Source organism: Myxocyprinus asiaticus, chromosome 17, assembly GCF_019703515.2.
Source record: "Myxocyprinus asiaticus isolate MX2 ecotype Aquarium Trade chromosome 17, UBuf_Myxa_2, whole genome shotgun sequence".
NCBI classification, from domain to species: Eukaryota; Metazoa; Chordata; class Actinopteri; order Cypriniformes; family Catostomidae; genus Myxocyprinus; species Myxocyprinus asiaticus.
The window spans coordinates 8,058,522-8,075,603 of record NC_059360.1 but is presented as its reverse complement, the minus strand read 5'-3'; the positions used below and the strand labels follow the sequence as shown (position 1 = coordinate 8,075,603).

The window sequence follows — 17,082 nt, the reverse complement described above, 5'->3', positions numbered from 1 at the left end:
GGAGGAGGGCGTGGTTGGCCCGAATCAGCTAATCAGCGGGAGAGTGAGATAAGGGGCGGCCGGAGGCGCCTGTTGGAGAGAGAGAGACGCACATGGCTTAAGTTCATTGTTTAAGTTCATTTATGCATTAAAAGTTTATGTTGATAGTTCAGCCGGTACTCCTTGCCCGTGCTTTATGTGTTACAGTGGTGCCAAAACCTGGGAGGGAGGAGAGATGCGCTGTCGTGGACTTCTCGCCGCTGCCATCCGCCAGGGGAGCAACTGCGGCCATCTGCCTGGGGACGGAGGGATCGCTGCTGGCTGCCGAGAGCCGGAGGAACCGCGGCTGTCTGCCGAGAAGGGGAGGAGCAGTTCTGTCTGCCAGGGGCCGGAGGATTCGCTGCCATCCGCCGGGGGAGGAGCGAGCTGGCATCCACCTGAGGGGGGGGAGCGGTTGAGGATCGGGTGACAGTGCGTCTGGAAGCTGGCGAGCAAGCTCTTCTCTCTCTCTCCTCTCTCTCTCTCTCTCTGTGTGTCTTCGCTCGCCCTTTCCCTCTCCCCATGCCTCCCCTCGTCTCTCCCCCCAGGTTCACAGGAGGTGGGGTGGACCACCGGCTGACAGAACGGCCGGAAAGAAATAAATACAAACACAAAAGAAACGCTTTAAGTACATGGTTTAAAACAACCCCCCCCCCCCCAATTTAGTTTTTTTTTTCTCACTCAGTTATTAGTTATTTTTTTCATTACTTCTTTAATTTCTATCAAAATGTAGTCACGGCAGTTTGCCAAAAATATTTTACAAAACTTTCATGAATCAGAGAATTCATATTAGAATGGTTTTACGAATTATTTACACAAAAATTCGTTCTGCTCGTGTTTCATGAATGAGGCTAATTGTGACAGGAAAAATATTACTACTGTATATACAAATTTAGAAGAAGAAGCAGCCTTTATTTTGTCACATTATACATTTTTGCATATATACAGTGAAATTCTTTTTTTCACATATCCCAACTAAACTGGGGTCAGAGCACAGAGTTAGCCATGATATGGTGCCCCTGGAGCAGATAGGGTCAAGGACCTTGCTCAAGGGCCCAACAGTGGCATCTTGGTGGTGCTGGGGCTTGAACCCCTGGTCAGTAACCCAGAGCCTTAACTACTGTGTCACCACTGCCCCTACCAGTTGTCCTCAAGGGAGGACAGGGAGAACAGTCACTCTCAGACAGGCACTGCTGGGAATTGAACCCAGGATCTCCTGTTTATAAGGCAGGCACTTTAACCAGCTAAGCCACAGTTCCCTAAATATTCTGATATGTACAAATAGATGAGTAATTTAAGGGTGAATCGACTCAATTATGTCATCCCCAGTGCATCATGGGAGTGGGTGGTCACACCGAGGCATGTTGTGCTGGCTTGGGTGGCCGCGGTTCTCTGATTGATGAAGCTTTCTCAGCTGGACCATTGAATTCCGCTATCAAACATGATTTTTAAACAATGTAGTTGAAATAACAGATGGATGGCTTCAATGGAAACATATTCCATCAATGAACAACCACGGAGCTCAAGACAGGTCTGTCTTTAAAGGTCCCATTTATTTTTTCCATAGACTAACTTATTTTCAATGATAACTTATAAACCTTTAAAGACTGACATATCTTAAGCTCCAAGGTTGTTCATCATTGGAATATACTTCTGTTGAACCATCTGTCTGTGCTATTTCTACATCATTGTTCAAAAATCATGTTCGATAGTGGAATTCATGGTAAACAACTCCACTACCCATGGTGCGGGTAAAATGATTGGGGAAAATACTTCTGGAACCCAGACAGCTGAAAACGTGGGCGGGCATGCTCTGTGGACCCTTTTCACATATCTGGTTTGGAGAGCGGAAGTACACGCATAGCAGGGTAAACTTGAATTGCGGTGAATGAGAGACTACTGCAAATGAAATTTTTGCTTACCCATTTGCTCCAACAGCAAAAGAAAAAAATCAATGATTACACTTTCATAGCATTGCAAAAGAAGGTAAAAATTTAGAGCTCTGGATAAAAGCAGTAAGAAGAAAGAAACAGGCTAAATGTTTTGTCACTCCCTCAGCAGCTGTGTTAAGGCCAAAACATACTTCACACAAGTACGCAAAAGCAGACGCGAGCGCTTGGCCAACGCATGGCCTTGGTGTGATCCTGTTGTACATTTTTTATGTGCGCTCTTGCGTTGCTCTGGCGGTTGCAAACCTTACATAATTTGCGGCATCTCAGCTGCAGACGCCTTTCCATTTCTTCCTGGATTGGACAAATCGGTCCCATAGTTGTTTCTATTTTCTCTTTACAGTGTCGCTATCAGAATTTAGGGAAGCTGCAATTTCTTGCCAAGCATTTTCAATTGCTGTTTTATTCGAATGGAGAGGGGACGAGGAGTTGTATATATATATTTGTATAATCAAACTTGTTCGGCAAGACTCTCTTCAAATTGTTACTCCGCCATGATAGTTGTTGACTAAAAACAGAAAATACACTCAAATTGCTGCTCTGCCATGTCAGTTGTTGACTGAAAACAGAAAATACATCCTTACAGCAATGCAGCACGTACTTGTGTTGGGTTAAGAATTGAGAACTAACACATTTCACTACACAACGACACGTGGAATCAAGCTTACATAACAAGATTTGTTTGCGTGTTCGTACTTGCGAAGTATGTTTGGGCCTTTAGAAGCCTCATCACAGCTACGGTAACTGATTTTTTTTTTTTTAAACTTATTCCAGGTTAATATAATACATTGTACAATGTTATAAATTTACACAAAATATTTTTTAAATTTGGAAATATAAAAATGTTTGCTACATTTACGTTGTTAAAGAAGACGGAAACGCGTAATAACAGGTCTGTGAAAAGGGTCCATTGTGAGCTCATGAATGAGGCTGTGATTGGATGGAAGCATCTTTTCTCATGAATAACATGGAGAAATGCTCAGTATCGAATGATGTATTAGTGTACTCTAACCACAACACGGTTTTTTAAACCGGAAGAACGAAATAAAGCGTAAAAAATGAACACAATCCTCTTAATAAACATAATGAGTGATATTATTGTTTTCAATTATATGCAACCTGTGCATATCTTTTAACATCTCAAAAAAAAAAAAAAAAAAAAAAAATGGGGGGGGGGGGATGGGTTCATGACCCTTTCATTAATAAATAATTAATTAAAAATAAAGTTTAGTCTGTATGTTTAGTTCTAATTAAATTTATAGACACAATTTATGTCTACAATTTTTTAAGCATTTAACTATATATAAAAAAGTCATTTTAAGATCATTAGAAACAAATTCAGTCAAGTGTGTTCTAACTTTGTAAGTTATTCACATTTCTGCTTAATTTATTAAAATAAATAAATGAATAAACTGCTATTGTGAAAAAAACGAAAGTAACAGGTGTGATGAATGACACTGAATAAAGGGGAGGGGGGATTCTCTCTCGCAAGTGTGAGTGTATCCAAAGACTTTTGACTTTTAAATAATCTCTGGTGTATCTTGGCCAACTTCCTCCTCTTTTATGGTGTTGAACTATTCTAGAGCTTCAATCAGAAATCCAGCAGCGCGAGGTGTGCACGTGGACGGCGAACTCTCCCGGTGACTTTACTAAAAGAAAAAAAAAAAAAAAAAAAAAACCACACATTGTAGTATTGTTAACGTTTTTTTTTTTTTTTTAAGACACGGATTAGTTTGATGTACAAGTTAGGGTTAGGGTTACAATTTCCATTCGCGCCTGTTTGAACAGAGAACTGTGCCGTATATTCATTAAGAATCCTGTAAGTAAAAAAAGTTCGAGCTCACGCCGAATTAATTAGCAGAGGGCATGCGTCCGCTGATGTAGATTTCTGGGAGTCACTCAACTTACTTCACTTCACTTCATTATGGTGGACAAGGGTCCTCTTTTGACTTCGGCTATTATTTTCTACCTGTCCATTGGGGCAGCAATATTCCAAATCCTGGAGGAACCGAACTGGGAGATCGCAGTAAAGCATTATAAAGCAGAGAAGGATAAAATATTGAAACGATACCCCTGTCTTACAAAGGCTGACCTGGAACACATCCTAGAGGTAGGGTTACTTTTGTTTCAGTGTTGTCACTTTAATAAATATAATATTATAAGAATATAATAAATTCTAGTTGCAGCCGCCATATGAGAACCTAATAGTGAATTGTGGTGTGGGATATAATTGATTCGACTTTACAATCGAAGTTATTTCATGTAAGGTCTTTTTTTTTTTTAGATCAAAACATATCCAAACAAGTTACTTGCTCTCTTGATAAACATTGAACAGGCTCTTTTAATGATAGACAATCTATCCACACATGTCTCTCCTACCAACGTCCTACCAATGTTAATTTATTGTTGTTGTTGATATTATTGTTTTTTTCTTTATAGAAGTGATATGCAGTGTTTTCAGAAGCATTTGAATTAACTTCTTGGGGCATCTCTCTTGTAGTGTGGGAAACATTTAAAACATTTAGTGTGCTTAAAGTGCTAGGAAATGCTCCTTCTTATGAGAAATTAATTGATTTAGCAACAGAAGAGCAGAGGCAAGCTTTCATACAATGCAAATTCAATTGTGATTATTGTTCATGGTTATGGCGATTGTTTCCATTGCTGGTGGTAAAGCCTTGCGTCAAATATGCCACCTTGTATTTTTAGTTGTATTTTAGGGCTCAACAAAATGTGAGGAGTGTTACAAGATGGTATAAATGTCTATTGAGTCTTTCAATTGCCTGAAACCAGAAAAGACATGCAGAAACAAGTCTTGTTCCCCCCTCCCCCCACCCCAGTGAGAACCAGTCTGCAAACTGTAGTCACATTCCCCTCTTTTCACGTCATTGTTCTCTTTTGTTGCATTGCAATGCATGAGAGTGGTGAAAGACTCTGCATTGCACTGTGAGTGGTTTCACTGCATCCAGTGGGACATTTGGGGCTGTCTGTCAGCTGAGGAAGCTGTCCACCAAATGGCTTCAAAACACAAGCAGTGCAACCCCAAAACTAGAATGTCACTGCAGCAACACCTACTGAATGTATAACTCACAACAATTAATATTTAATAAGCCTTATAGTTATGACAAAGCAGCATAAATGATTATAGGGTGGTGTTGTGGCTTACTGAATTCCTACATGAGCACTGTTCCAGCTTAACTTTTTGTATTTTAATATTTTTGTGGTATTGGTTGTGGCTTTATGATTTATAAAGCAACCAGCGACATGACTGAACAAATTTCAAGTTTAAATTATTTATGCACATATCCTGAATCACAGTTTTGAGGCATGTAAAAGTTTTCCATTAACTTAACAAGGTTAAGAACATTTAAGAATGAAACTTTTGGTAGTTTTATGGTTGTCAATTGTTGATTGAAACATAAATAAACACTTGAAACATTGTTCATCCACCACACTTGAGGTGTACACCAATACTAGTTATTAAAATAATAATAATAATACATTTATATTGCATCTATCTAGAACTGAAGGACACTTTGTCAAATTTAGTAGTTTTAAGAAAAAAAAAAAAAAGACAACAAGAGCAGAAAACAATCAGAGATCAACCATTTCATGAGCAGATAGCAATCGGCAGTAGCGGTTTTAACCACCACGCAAAACATGCAATTTGTGTGAAACCTATCCCTTGATCCATCACTGTTCTTTGTGTCTCCCCGTCGATCAGTCAAATTTCTTTGCATCTCCCCATTGATCCATCATCTTACTTTGCATCTCCCCAGTGATCCGTCGCTGTCTGGTCATTAACATGGACACCAGAAAGCCGTTTATTGCGAGAAAGCTACTTAAGACTCAAAATCATAACCATGCAGTGGTGCAGTCTTTACCTCTGTGTACATGCGGCTCCCCCAAAGTACAATGTACTCCCCCGGCATTGGTTGGCACACTTTTCATTCTTGGTTGAATATCAGAATCAGCTTTATTGCCAGGTATGCTTACACATACAAGGAATTTGTCTTTGTGACAGGAGCTTCCAGTGCACAACAATAAAATACAGCAACAAGACAGAGATAATAATAATAAAAAATAATACAATAAATAAATAAATAGAAATAGAATAAGCATAAAAATTGGATAGAAAATAAAGTCTATATAGAATACACAATAAGACAAAAAGACTAATATATATACACACACATATATGCGTAGTGCAAATACAAGTCTGTTGTATACAGTGCAAGGGAATGTAATGGCAGAAGAGGTAGGATGTGTTGGATAAATATAAAAAGACTAAACTGTGAATTGCACATAATTATGTGGAACAAACTGTGAATTCCACATAATCTCTGGTGGAACAAACTTTCAAATAGCCCAACTAAGGGGAAATGAAAGTTCTTAATCCATCCAATAAAAGTATTCCCAAACCCATATATTTCCAAAATCTTAAAAAGGCAAGGCCTTAATTACCTTGCCAAGCTCTTCCAAGGTTATCTCAGAATCAAGAGTTCTGGAGTTCTAATGGCTACATGAAGAAATATTGCTGTGATGTGGGCTTTACATTGTGAGTTTGCAGCAAGTTCTCTTGTGCAAAAGACAGGCAGAAAAAAATAGGTAGGCTACGTATAGATTGTAGAGGCAAGAGAAGTGCATATATATATATATATATATATATATATATATATATATATATATATATATATATATATATATATATATTAAGTAGGGGTGTAAATCACCAGTTTCATCATGATACAATCTAATATAGATTATCTTACCCAGTGAGCCGTTGTTTGCCGATACCTCAAAGTCTGCCATATACGATTTAAATTCAATTCAGGGGCCTGAGATTGATATTATGACATGTGCCTATTTTACAAAATAAATTACATTTATTATCTCACAAATGCAACCAAAATATAATTAGAATATTTTGAGATTTCTGAAAAGTGCAAATCCAGTATCCACACTGGGACATCCACAACAAAAAAATACTTCAGCTGTTGAAAAAAATAATACAGAAAAATAAATGATATAAAAAATAATAACATACATGTGATCATAAATCCTTTGACAGCTCATTTGCCTTAAGGAATTAGGTAAACACTACAATGACAATTTGTCATCTCTACAACAATCAAGCATGTCTTTCAATCCAAAATACTTACATACCCATGACAGAAGAGTATGTGCTATCTGTGCTTTTTTCTTTGCTACAACTTCCAAAGTTGTATCGAAAATTTCTGGTACAGTTTACTGTGATAAATGTTAGTAAGGGTGTTTATAGCTTAGATGTGAAAAGTCTTTTAATTGATGGCCCTGTCCCAAATGGCACCCTAAGCCCTTGTGGTCCTCCTCCGACTCCAGACTTTGGTGATATAAGTGAGTGCAGACCAATGGGGCACTAGTCAACAAGTCCATGAGGGGCCATGAGTGGTAAAAATGTGCATTTGGGGCAGACTTCAGTAAGATAACGGCATTTTCATACATTACGGTTTTCATATACACTGACTTTTATACATTTATTGTTTGAAAAGTCATGACATTGATAGAAAGGGTAAAGGAACACACTTTAACTCTTAGGTATTTGTGTTTTATTGAAAGATTCCAAGCAACACACAGAAAATAAAGCATTAGGGAATTTAACAAAGAATCTATGAAAAACAGCACACATATAATATCATTTTTTAAATGTTTAGAGAACAAATAAACATGATTTATACACATGAATGTTTGCAGGTAGGTGCTTAAAACATATTCAAATGTATAGAAAGAAGAAAATACATCTCACACACCGCCGTATATCGCAAAAATCATTATATTTACACACACAGCCACACTTCTGCAGGTATAAATCCGTTGCTATTTAAATAAATGTAATGAATCTTACAAGCTACAGCTATGAACAGCTCTCTCATGTCTTAATATTTTAGAGACTCACAATAATTCTAAAATCCTCTTTGAAACAACGATAACAAATGCTTGTGTTAGATTACTTATTTTTAAGAATGTAAAACTTCCTCAAGAAAAACTGTTTAACAAAAACTCAATGCGTAATTCCATACCTCTGGACAGGTGGATAAAAGGTTTGAACCAATTAAACACATCAGACTAAAAAGTGATACTATATACACAAGAAAAGCAAATGATCTGTCATTGACAATCAGGGGGAAAAAATGATTATTGAAATAAATAATTAATCCGCTGTTGATATCGCCTCATCTGCCATGTTATTTTCTCCAGCAAGAAAACTCTAGCCTGCTGTGATTGGTCGAGAAAACCAGCAGCGGGGACTGTTGGGTAGTAGTCTGCTGTGGAGCTCGCACTGATGCAGGCTCAGCTGAAGGGCGCATTGAGGGACAGGGCCGATGTTGGTGTTTTCTCTTTCCTTTATCAGTTCTGTTCAGAATGTCGGAGCTGTTTAGCTGTTTGACATGGTTGAATTGCTCCATATCGCTTTAACATAGAAAATTCTGATATAGAATTCAAATGTGTTGCATGCACCCAGGGGCAGGTTTACGATTTCTGAGGCCCCAAGCATCCGACCCATTTCGAAAATGTTTGCTTAAAAAATTACATTAAATGTATTTTAAATCATAATTTTAAATTCAACCTATCAACCATTGTAGCCAAGAACATTCAAAATGTTTAATGAAATAAAAATCTTGTTAAAGATAATTAATGCATGTTTTCCAGTGATAAAAACCAAACAATATTTACCTACATACTGTATATTTTTTACAAAAAATAATTTGGATGTGGAATAATGTTAAACTTTGTAACAGTCCCCTCTTTGCAACCTGAACTTGTTCAAAATGTTAAATCTTTGTGACACCTGCGCTAAAAAAAAAAAAAAAAATCTAGACAGTCAACGACTGAAACAGAACGCAGGTGTCTCGGCATGCATTTTTGAACCTGAGGCTCTTATTAACTTGACACAGTGTCTAAAAATGTGCCAGTCCTCCGTGAGACACTGAGGAAACAGCGAGATGCGGTGCAGCATGTATGGACGTTCATCCAGCGCATTTACAGAGGAAAACAATGGAAAAACAGAGCAGACGCAGGCAAAATACGTTCGGTGTGAACAGACCCTAACTCATCCATTCGCGCGTATCTGTGAGTGAGAGCGTGTGCGCGAAACAAGTTCGGATGGCCTATTTATATATATATATATATATTTTTTTTTTTTCCCCCCATAAATTACAAACCCGAACCCTGACAACAGCGATATTGTGCATGTACCCAGAACATCATGTCACCCCTCAAGCATTTTTTTGCGGAGCTTTCCCGACATCCGGGGCCCGCTACTGCACGCACCAAGATATCATACATTATGTTTAGAGGCACGTAAATCATGGGGTGGGACTCTGGGCGACACCAACATAAACCAGCATGTGAGAAAGCGCTTGCAGTCTTGGAAACATCGCAAATACAGCACAAATAAATTAGAGCCTCATTAGGTTGACCTGTAACAAAACTTTTGAATATATTTCATTCCATGAACTTTGGAAACTTAGCCAAATTAGTAACTAGTTGTTCTCAGCTGTGGGCCGTTTGACACAAGACCCATGTGTTTTGGGTCGATGCTGCTGATACAGTAAATGCTGAGGAGATGTCATTGAAGTTACGGCTGAATATATCAACAGTGGAATTCATAGCACATAATTTAAAAAATGTATTGGTAGATGTTGAAATTAACATTGGCCAATGCTGCAAAAGTAATGTTTATTGTTGGTTCATTTACTAATGTAATCAACTAATGTTAACAAATGGAACCTAATTATAAATGCTATAAAACATTTATTAATCTTGGGGGGGGGGAGTCAAAATACAAAAGTAACAGTATCTGGTGTGGCCAACAGCTGCATTAAGTACTACAGTGCAACTCCTCCTCATGGACTGCACCAGATTTGCCAGTTCTTGCTGCGAGATGTTACCCCACTCTTCCACCAAGGCACTTGCAAGTTCCCGGACATTTCTGGGGGGAATGGCCCTAGCCCTCATCCTCTGATCCAACAGGTCCCAGACATGCTCAATTGGATTGTGATACGGGCTCTTTGCTGGCCATGGCAGAACACCGATACACTGTCTTGCAGGAAATCACGCACAGAACGAGCAGTATGGCTGGTGGCATTGTCATGCTGGATGAGCCTGCAGGAAGGGTACTACATGAGGGAGGAGGATGTCTTCCCTGTAACGCACAGCGTTAAGATGGACTGAGCTTGTCATTGCAGGCAGATGATGCTGTGACACACCGCCCCAGACCACGACGGACCCTCCACCTCCAAATCGATCCTGCTCCAGAGTACAGGCCTCGGTGTAACACTCATTCCTTCGACAATAAACACGAGTCCGACCATCACCCCTGGTGAGACAAAACCACGACTCGTCAGTGAAGAGCACTTTTTGCCAGTCCTGTCTGGTCCAGCGAAGGTGTGTTTGTGCCCATAGGCGGCGTTGTTGCCGGTGATGTCTGGTAAGGACCTGCCTTACAACAGGCCTACAAGCCCTCAGTCCAGCCTCTCTCAGCCTATTGCAGACAGCCTGAGCACTGATGGAGGGATTGTGCATTCCTGGTGTAACTCGGGCAGTTGTTGCCATCCTGTACCTGTCCCTATAGTTTGATGTTGTCATTTCATAGGGCCCTATTAATTTTTATTTATTTTTTTCAAATTCTGTTTTCTGTTTTATTATTTCTGAATTCTGTGTTTTAAAGTTTAATTTACTGTCTAATCAAATTAATTTGTAGAACTTTAATCCAGTGAAAACAGAACAATTACTTTTCAACATACCATTGCATTATTTTTATCAAATGAAGTGTTTCTATACAGATCCTCACAACACAAGTTATTTTTTGTCAGATACAATGCTGCACAGCAGAGCATCACAATATTAAGGTAATCATTGAAAAAAACTTTTATTCTTTTTTTCTTGAGGGTGCCAAAAATTGCCTGCTTGCATGTGAAGCGACTGAGATATGTAAACGACCAGTCATGGGTTGTTTTGTTACTATAATAGACCGGTGTGCAACGCAGTCTCATTTAAACGGTCCGCATATCAGACCCGCAGCAGATGCGTTTGAGCTCATAATGTTAAAAGTGCTTGCCTGTTTCATTCTCCTTCTCTCTCAACAACAGTTCCCTGTAACTTTTAACTGTCTTATCTAATTATGAAAAGGCAAATATCAATGAAACAATTTTTTTTGCTCCGTCGTCAGTTTAGGGAGTTTAGGGAGTTTTGTTCCACAAAGTTTCTAATATCTTCATCAGTAGACGAAGACGTGGAACTGTAGAGATCAAGACAGAATTCCTTAAAAGCATTATTAATATCAATGGCCGAGGTAAAAATTTCACCACCAGCAGATTTCACTGAGAGATTGAAAAGGACTCTCTCTGCTTTATATATCTAGCCAGAGTTTTCCTGCTTTGTCCCCCGACTCTTGCCCTGAATAGCCAAAACTCCACCTTCCGTGACAAAATAGTGTTATATCTGTATTTCAATCGGGTCAATTCTCTGAATCCATCAGACGACATTCGGCGCTTCAACTCTGCCTTGGCACTTTTAATATTCCTTTCCAACTCCACGACTTCTCGTGCTTTGGATTTTTTGATGACTTGCAACATTCCTTCAAGATCTATAAAAAAGCCCTGATCATTAGCGTTAGGTGCATAAATATTAGCCAAAATAAGACTTTGCCACTGAATTTCTGCTAAAACAATAATGAACCTTCCTAATTTATCTTTGCTCTGTGAGACATTTGAATTGTAGATGCTTACTTATCAATGTAATGACTCACTAAAGAAAACATTTCCACCCCATATCTTCCCAATTTTTCAGCTTCCTGCATGGAAAGATACATTTTTTGAAGAAACACTACATCATATTCCTTATGTTTAAGAAAATAAATTACCTTCCTTCTTTTCATGGGGTGCCCCAATCCATTCACATTCCACGTGGACAGAGACAATCCACTCATATTAACATTTGACATAGGAGAAAAAATAGATTGTGTGTCAAAAATACAATTCCAACCACATTCCAACATTGGTGCAACAATCAACCCCCGAACCCCCCCAAAAAAAGAAAAAAATGTGCGCACGACAGCGCCAACCGGCGTCCATCACTCTAAACTCAAACAGTCCATGTAGGCCTACGAAAGTCCCCGCGACAACTTTGCCGTCGGATTGCTCAAGTCTGATAAAAGCTTCTTTACAAATTTTGTGAGACAGAATTACACAACAGAAAAGAATCTATAAAACAAACTCCATCCAATAGGAGGCATAAGCACAAAGAACGTGTATAATCATCCACAAACTGTCCCGAAGGAGTGTTATTCCACAAAACAAACTCTAGGCGCTAGGCGGAACCAGCACAAAAAGAAACAAAAAGGCGGTCAGTTTCCTCGGACAGTCAAGTGAATGTCCAGTGAGTCAGGCCCACTCGGCAGTAACATGACTGTAACAAATGCCCTAATCACTCCAACGTTTGCAAGAAATATTCCACAAAACAAACTCCATCCAATAGGAGGCATAAGCACAAAGAACGTGCAGATTCATTCACAAACTGTCCCGAAGGAGTGTTATTCCACAAAACAAACTCCAGCTGCTAGGCGGAACCAACATAAAAGAAACAAAAAAGGTGCCCATTTTCCTCGGATGGTCAAGTGAATGTTCAGTGAGTCAGGTCCACTCGGCTGTAACATGAGAACCACAAATAACTTAGTCATTGACTTTATGAAGGACAAGCAGGACATTTGTGGCACCCTCAAGAATAAAATCGTCCAAACGGGAAAATTTATCGGCCGATGCCGATAATTAAAATGTAATTTATCGGCCTCTGCGATATATCAGTTGACCACTAGTTTTGACGTGATTTTTATTATTTTTTTGAATCGAGGTTTCGCATAAAAATATCAACAAACCCTATAGTTTGATGTTGTCATTTCATAGGGCCCTATGAAATTATTTTTTTCCAAATTCTGTGCTTTGTTTTATTATTTCTGAATTCTCTTTTTTAAAGTTTAATTTACTGTCTAATCAAATTAATTTTTAGAACTTCAATCCAGTGAAAACAGAACAATTACTTTTCAACATACCATTGTATTATTTTTATCAAATGAAGTGTTTCTATACAGATCCTCACAACACAAGTTATTTTTTGTCAAATACAGTGCTGTACAGCAGAGTATCACAGTATTAAGGTAATCATTAAAAAAAAAATTATTCGGTACAAAGGCACTCTTGTTTGTGACATTGATTAAATATAAAGTAATTATTATTAATATGATATTTTTATTGTTGTTGTTGTTATTATTAATTATTACTAATACTACATTGCATATTTCATTTTACTATATAGTTGTGATTTATTTACGTCGCAATTTCTTCAGTTTCACTTGTCTAGTTGTAATATTTTGGAGCGAAGCGCTTTCAGTGTCTGTTTGTTTTTGGCAGTAGCTTCTCACCTCCAGATAAGCAATTTGCCCAAAAATGTTAATTCTCTCATCATTTACTCATCCTCATGCCATACCAGATGTGTATGACTGACTGTCTTCAGCAGAACACAAACTGAAGGTCAAACATTTTATTTACAAAAAAATTCACGATGGTCGAGGTAATGTAGCCACTCATGTGATGTAAGCGTGTTGGCAAGTTCACGGGAGAACTGACGTGTGAAATACGAAAAACTAATAAGGTATCTACGTATGAATATCTATGCAGAGGAGGCTTGCGCCCTCATGTCACTCGAGAGGCAGTTTGAACTCCACCCTCATCAACGAGCTGGCCAGAAGCGACTCTTTTTAGTAAAAAATGTTTTAAATATTCATTTATTTCTTACACCTAGCATTTCACTTTAGAAGACATGAGTAAATCTACTGGAGTCATATGGATTACTTTTATGATGGCTATATGTGCTTTTTGGAGCTTCAGAAATGTGGCACCCATTCACTTGCATTTTAAGGACCTACAGAGCTGAGACGTTCTTCTAAAAATCTTTGTTTGTGTTCTGCTGAAGAAAGACAGTCATACACATCTGGAATGGCATGAGGGTGAGTAAATAATGAGAGAATTTTCCTTTTTGGGTGAACTATTCCTTTATTGTGCCTAAATCGCAGCAAAAGGCTGCGATTTAATAATATAAATGTATAATCTGCATGTGCTGCTCACTTCAAGGTTAATGAGTGCTCTGCTCACTGTAATCTACTCCACACAGAGCGTGTGATGCTAATGATAAAGAGACTATGGTGTGTTGTCAGTGTATGAGCTGCCGGCTTAACACATTATGAATCATGCAGCACATGCAGACTGCATATTTAATTTATTAAATCACAGCCTATTGTGGTTTAATCATCACACTAGGACGTATCACAATTTTAATTTGATTATTTTTGCTTTCATACATTCATTTTATATCAAATATGTCAAATTCTGTGACATTCTGCATTGTATAGATTCTGCGAATTCGTTCATGTTTTCCGGATCGCAGAAATCATAGTGCCCTAAATCCACCAAAGGCTGAGTAAGGAAGAGAGAGAAAAAAATCATAGTGCTTGGCCCCAATCTGATCAGCTGCACATGCATGCATGCTTCAAATGAACATAGGTTCAAAACATGGAGACTGATATAAAAGCCGGCAATATTTACAGTGCGATTGTACAGTGTGATTGAAGCTCGACTTCGTCCATATGCATGTATACACTGGCTTAGTCATACCATTACTGGACCTGGTGTTGTGTGCATGTTGATGAACAAAAAGGTCTCCTTTATTTTCTTTAAATACCCATAATAAAGCATTACTTACATGACAGTTACGGGCATTTATTATCAAATCATATGGATAGGCTATAAATGAAATAATCAAACATCCACCTCTCCATTTACCATGATGATTTAGATAGATCTAATTATTGCTTTAATCTGTGAAGTGTTTCAAGTGTACTGCATCTATAGACAACATATGGGAAGTGATCATTTTGACAAACTTTGCGAGTTATATTTAAAAAAAAAAAAAATTATATTAAATCATTTCATATTGCTGCGCTGCTTCACATGTACCTCACATACCTGCTAGAGGGCACCACACACTCACACAGTGCTGACCGAGAACAGCAGAGAACAGTTTGATGACTGGGTTTGGCTCGATCACACATATTAAATAATCATAATAGCGACTATTTATTTGTTCAAACACCAGCCAAAACATTTAAACGTTGAGTACTTCACTCACAAAAATGACGCACTTCCATTATGTTAACTCACCAACAGCCAGGTACAGCATCCCACATTTTTTCCTTTGTTAATTAATACTTATAAAAAGTTGAGGGCAATAGAGCACTTTAATACAACTGTCTTTCAATACAAGACTGAGATAAGTTCTGAATTTAACAACCCCATGTGCTGTTGTGTGCATTTGTTTACATTAGGCAGTACACTCTGCTGTATATTTTTTTCCAATCAGTTTTACCAGGGACGAACTGCTGAACATTCGGCAGCACATACCAGACAATCTTTTCCCAGTTTTTGACTATTCGGACGCTTTGCTGGACATTTTAGTAGGAGGCGCAGCTGTACTGTTCAAGAGACACAGGTGAGGGAGACGAGCTGGCGCACTGGTCAAGCTCTGTCTGCGTGGCTTTCGACCAGCCCTGCCAAGTATTCATCTAGCGAATCTCCGCTCTCTTCCTAACAAAATGGATGTTAATCCATTTACATCTCCTCACCCATACAAACAAGGACCTTTCAACCTCTGCTGCCTTGTGCTTCATAGAAACCCGGCAGAGTGAAGCCATTCCGGACAGCGCGTTACATTTGCTGGGCTTTCGTCTGTTCAGAGCGGATCGCATCGCAGAGTTAACGGGGAAAACGAAAGGTGGTGGAACATGCTTTTACATCAGTGAAAGTTGGCGTACAGATGTAAAAAACGTTAAAGATGTGCTGTCCAAATTTGGAAGCGCTCTTTATTAACTATAAGCCTTTCTACTCGCCGCGGGAGTTTTCCTTGTTTATTCTGGTGAGTGTTTATATCCCGCCACATGCGTGCATGAGCACCGCACTGCAACAGCTGGCTGATCAGATCACAGACACAGAACAACAATACCCGGACTCAGTTATTATTATTCTTGCCCAAATACAAACAGCACATTACATGCCCAACCAGAGACAGGAACATACTGGATCATTGCTACACAGCAATAAAGGATGCATATCGCTCTGTCCCTAGAGCAGCTTTGGGACTCTCTGATCATTGTCTGGTTTATCTTCTTCCAACCTTCAGACAGAAACTATAATCTGCTAAATCTGTAGTAAGGACTGTTAAGAGCTGGACCAATGAAGCAGAGCTGGAACTACAAGCCTGCTTTGACTGCACTGATTGGAGTGTTTTTGAGGCTGCAGACACCAATCTGGATGAGCTCACAGATACTATTACATCATATATCAGTTTCTGTGAGGATATGTGCATTCCTACTAGGACTTGCTTAACATACAACAAAGACAAACCATGGTATACAGCAGAACTCAGGCAGCTTCGTCAGGCCAAAGAGGTTGCTTACAGAGATTGGGATAAGGAACTGAATAAGGAAATTGGAGTGGCTAAAATAAACTATTTTGGTAAGCTGAAAAACAAGTTTTCAGTTAACTACCCTGTATCAATATGGAGTGGCCTAAACTTACGAACTACAGGACTCCTACCCACAACACTGTAGGGAACCAACAACTGCCTGATGACTTGAATGTGTTCTACTGCAGATTTGAAAGGCCCAATCTCACATCCCACACCCGCTCTGACCTCCACACAAACACCAACACTTCCTGCAACCCCCCTCCTGCTACTCAATCTGCACTTAAGATCTGTGAAGAAGAGGTGTGCTGTTCCTCCCAAAAATATAAGACAAGGAAAGCACAGGGCCCAGAGGGCATTTCACCCACTTGTCTTAAATCCTATGCTAACCAGCTGGCCCCCATCTTCACACTGATCTTCAATAGATCACTGGAGCAATGTGAAGACCCATGCTGCTTCAATCGCTCAATCATCTTTCCTGTCCCAAAGAAACCCCAAATCACAGGACTTAATGACTACAGACCCGTCACCCTGATGTCTGTGATCATGAAATAATTTGAGAGAC

The 17,082-nt window shown here is 39.0% G+C and overlaps 1 protein-coding gene and 1 non-coding gene across 2 annotated transcripts in view; one reads left to right on the top strand and one right to left on the bottom strand.

Annotated features, from left to right (window-relative positions):
* Nucleotides 1-1,203: 1,203 nt before the first annotated feature.
* trnai-uau (transfer RNA isoleucine (anticodon UAU)) lies at nucleotides 1,204-1,277 on the bottom strand. The gene has a single exon. It is a non-coding gene; the product is annotated as a tRNA-Ile (tRNA).
* Nucleotides 1,278-3,670: 2,393 nt separating this feature from the next.
* LOC127454904 (potassium channel subfamily K member 5-like) overlaps nucleotides 3,671-17,082 on the top strand; it is a 35,953-nt gene continuing 22,541 nt past the window's right edge. Inside the window, exon 1 of the mRNA XM_051722425.1 lies at nucleotides 3,671-4,077. Within this exon, the coding sequence (XP_051578385.1) occupies nucleotides 3,892-4,077 (186 nt within the window). The 5' untranslated portion in view covers nucleotides 3,671-3,891. The remainder of the gene's footprint in view (nucleotides 4,078-17,082) is intronic.